This window comes from Triticum dicoccoides, chromosome 3A, assembly GCF_002162155.2.
Source record: "Triticum dicoccoides isolate Atlit2015 ecotype Zavitan chromosome 3A, WEW_v2.0, whole genome shotgun sequence".
NCBI lineage: Eukaryota > Viridiplantae > Streptophyta > Magnoliopsida > Poales > Poaceae > Triticum > Triticum dicoccoides.
The window spans coordinates 211,259,355-211,263,484 of record NC_041384.1 but is presented as its reverse complement, the minus strand read 5'-3'; the positions used below and the strand labels follow the sequence as shown (position 1 = coordinate 211,263,484).

Below are 4,130 nucleotides of genomic sequence, written 5' to 3'. Positions count from 1 at the left end.
GGGGGGGTGATCGCTGTCTCCGCCTCCTCCGACTCGGACTTCGACAACTATCTTGGGCGCAAGGAGCAGCTAGTATATAAGGCTATAGGTTTTATGTCCACACTTGGGCTAGTTCGATGTCTAATTATGCTGTGTATGATGCAAATGTTGTAGGCACGGGTTTAATAATTATACTATGTATGGTGTGGTAGGGTTGTTCAATTATGCAATTAGCTAGTTTAAATTAGTGTTTGAAATGAGTTTGTGTACAAAAAATTATGTTTCAATTTTCTTAGAAGATTAACTTTTATGTATTTGTTGGATAAACAAAACTTTAATCCCTAGAAAAATCGACTTTATATTAGGGGAGATTTTGGACTTTTAGAATACATAGGGGGTCTGCTATAGCATGTTTTGCGTGGCTCCGGTAAGGAAGGGGCGATGATAGCGACGCCTCTTCGACTCGCTTCGGTGTTTATAGTCGTCGCTAGGTGGTCTAGGGTATAAATGCAAGTTTTATTATTTCTGATGTTTATTGTACTGTTATGATTGAAAATGAATAGATACAAAGTTTTATTTAAAAAAAAGTACATGAAGGGTCAGCTAGAGATGCTCTAACTCCACCTTCATAGTAGACACCACCTGGCCTTATAGTACTATTTTTCATGATGATTTGATTAACCGAGCACAGTAGAACAACTGAGCCTCAGTTTTAAGCGTTCACCATTTTGGAGCAGGCATCCATTTACATATTTGTGCCTTAGATACCGCGGAAGGACAAATCTGTGCAAGTTGTGAGCGGTGCGTAGTACCATGGCACATGCATGATTTATGGAAGGTAGCCGCATCTCATCAAGGAACTGACGTGACGAGAGTTGGTTTGTCAGTCTGCTGCGCCCACCGGAACCGGATCGATTCAAACTCTTGCACCAGCCGTCTTTCGCTTTCGAGGTGGTACGTACGTACGCGGGAGGTCACGTGTGGCCGCGGAGTAAATTGCACAGAAGTACCACAATTGGGGCATTGGAAGCAGATTGGTACCAAGTTTGGTAATTTTTACATGTCAGTACCAAGTCTGGGGCTATACGTTACAAAAAGGTCTAAATCGCGTATAAACGCGTATTGACAGTGTATCTGACCGGCGGGGCCCGCCTGTCAGCTGCCGACGTGGCATTTTTTTTGCAGAAAACCTCCGCACGGCGGCGCCCGGTCTAGATCGAGGGGAGGATCCCCTCAAGCCCCAGCTCCTCTCCTCGAATCCGACGAGCGAGCGGGTCCGGCTGTAGACGGTGGACACGGTGGTGGCCGCGGTGACCACGGAGCTGGTGGTGGACCCACACTCGCTATCCTTGAGCGACGCCGTCGACGTGTCCAGCCTCACCGACGTCGACGACGACCACGGCCGATGGAAGAAGGGCGACTGGCGCGGCGCCGACCCGGCCTGCTGCTGCGACGACGACCGCTGCATCCTGGCGCCCCGCGGCACGCTCCTGTGCTCCGCCCCCTTCCTCCTGCTCGGTTGCCGCTCCAGCGCCTCCGCGGCCGCGCGCTGCCTCGGCGCGCTCTGGGACCGCGCCTTGGCCCTCGACGACTCGGTGTTGCTCATGTAGCTCGGGAACGGCAAGTCCGACGCCGCTGGCTCCGCCATGGCCGCCGTCGCGTTGTGGGAGTGGGAGTGCGGGCTGCTGTGCGCCGTCCCGAAGGACAGGTGGTCCTCCACGTGCCAGCTGCTCGCCCTCGGGCTCAGCTCCGTCATGGCCGACGGCGCCGGCGAGCACCTGCCGCCGTGGTGGTACTCGATGGAGGAGAACTGCCTGTCGCCGCCCTTCGCCCCGCCGCGCCGCGCTGGCTGCTCGCCGCTGTCCATCTCGACGATCTTCACATTCTCCTCGCTCGACCGGTCCATCTCCTGCATGTTCCAAGCCAAATCGAGACCGAGGCGAAGGAGCTCGGGCTCGAGGGGCTCCTCCCCTTGATCCAGATCGAGCGCCGCCGCGCGTGAGTACGAAGGAGGTGCGGGGGGTTTTCTGCAAAAAAATTGCCACGTCGGCAGCTGACAGGCGGGCCCCGCCGGTCAGATACACTATCAATACGCGTTTATACGTGATTTAGACCTTTTTGTAACGTATAGCCCCAGACTTGGTACTGACATGTAAAAATTACCAAACTTGGTATCAATCTGCTTCCAATGCCCCAATTGTGGTACTTCTGTGCAATTTACTCGTGGCCGCGTGGCTACTATGGTGTCGGCATCGATGAGCCCTCGGGGACGAGGGACGACGCCGTACGCGTGCGCCGGCTCTTGGGCGCGCCGGGGGTCGCCTTGCCGTTGTGGGCACTGCTGGGCTTGCGGCATGGCCACCATATATGACGAGGTGAAGGACGGCACGGCTTTCAGATTCAGTGCAGACGTGTTCGGTCCTGCCCTCCTGCTTCGATCAGGTTACGCATTGTAAAGGCCAATGCAAAACTTTAAAAAAGTTGCGAAACATTTGAATATAAGTAGTCACAGCATCTACGGACCTCTCAAACCCGTCTCAAACGCCTGAGCAGGCCGCCCAGTCACTGCCCGGTCATAGAATTTGAACCCAGACTGGTTTTTCCTCAAACGACCGGGCTAACCGGCACCCTCATATCCAGCCCAATAATAGGATGGTCCGGGCGCGTTTAGGCCCACACGCCACGTCGACTTGACCCAGTCTGGCCCATGGCTGCCCCACAAATAACGTCGTCCGAAAAACTCTAGACTGCAGCCAATCAGAACAACCCCCCCTCTTCGTCCACTCCACTTCCGATCCCCTTCAAAGTAGTGCTACCTCCGGTTGGGAATCCGGCTCCGACGACGACTGGTCTACCCTGCTGCGTGAAGCGGACCCCGACGATGTGGAGGAGGTCACCCTCCGCATCACAATGAGGCGTTCGTTCGTCGACCAAGGCGGATCCGACAGCGACAGATCCACTTCGTCAGCGCCCAGCGCCCGTCGACGCAGCATTGACGACGTCATCGGCCCTTCCCCCTGGCACGCAGCTCCGGCCACTCCGCTCCGCTCCTCCAGGTATGCCGCCCACCACCAGCACCCTCAGCTCCGGAGGTGGTGCCCAGCCACCGCTGGGTCCTTGTGCCCACGACGGGGCGACGGACGGCCGAGTCGGAGGCACGAGCAGCCCGGCGCGAGCGGCGGCGGGCGAGAGAGAGGGCAGCGGCGTCCGAGTTGATGTCAGTGCGCCATCCGCATGCGAGCGCGTTGGTCGATCCCGAGGCAGCGCTCCTCGCTTCTGTCCTCCGCCGCTCGCTCACGACGGCGGAGACGGATGCACGGCGCCTCCGCTGCAAGAATGCCAAGGTGCTCCAACTCGCCATCGAGTTGTCGGAGCGCGGGGCAACAAAGGAGGCGGCGGCGAAGATGAAGGCCGCCCGCCATGCCAAGGAGCAGGACCGCCTGCTCCGCAGGCTGTCAGGCATGAGGTGCAGCTCCGACTCGGATATGACGGACGGCTCCACCTCCGGCTCCGAGGATGACGCACCTCCGCACGCCAACGCCTACACGGATGAGGGGCACAACCATGCCGACAACCGGAAGTGGAAGGGGCCGGCGAGGAAATGGTGATTTCCTCCGCCCTTCCTCATTTTGTTTATATTTTATCTATGTTTGTAGTATGGATTTGCATTGTCCGCCGTTGGACTCCAATGAATCATGTTCCTTTTTCCGGCTAATCCGACGAACTGCGTCAGGATCATGTGTTTTCCGTAGCGTTGCATGAATCGCATGGTTTTGAGGTTTAGACGTTTGAGGGGTCGGATTGCCCAATACGAGTGTAGATGCTCTCATGTGCATATATAATGCGCAAAGGATGGTGAATTGAGCATAGGTTTAGTTCCCTATGGTGGAATCAGCGCATGGGCAATTTTATTACAAAAAAAGCATGATTAGGAGCAGTGTGAGTTGATCGCTGTTCTTGTCCAACACTTCCTAAAAAGTACTCTATGTTTTATTTTCCAACCAGAAACACTACTAGCTCACGCGTGGAAGAATGGCGACCAAGTTGCTTTCAGCTCCAACTAAAAAAAATCAGGACTATAAAAGACTATTGAACGAGAGCATGCAAAATGAGTACTTCAAAGTCTTGCATTGTTGATCAAGCCACCGACA

At 55.3% G+C, this 4,130-nt stretch overlaps 1 protein-coding gene across 1 annotated transcript in view; it reads right to left on the bottom strand.

Moving 5' to 3' along the window:
- LOC119272161 overlaps nucleotides 1-1,920 on the bottom strand; it is a 2,791-nt gene extending 871 nt beyond the window's left edge. The window contains exon 1 of the mRNA XM_037553718.1: nucleotides 1,170-1,920. Within this exon, the coding sequence (XP_037409615.1) occupies nucleotides 1,170-1,894 (725 nt within the window). The 5' untranslated portion in view covers nucleotides 1,895-1,920. The remainder of the gene's footprint in view (nucleotides 1-1,169) is intronic.
- Between the last annotated feature and the right edge of the window lie 2,210 nt (nucleotides 1,921-4,130).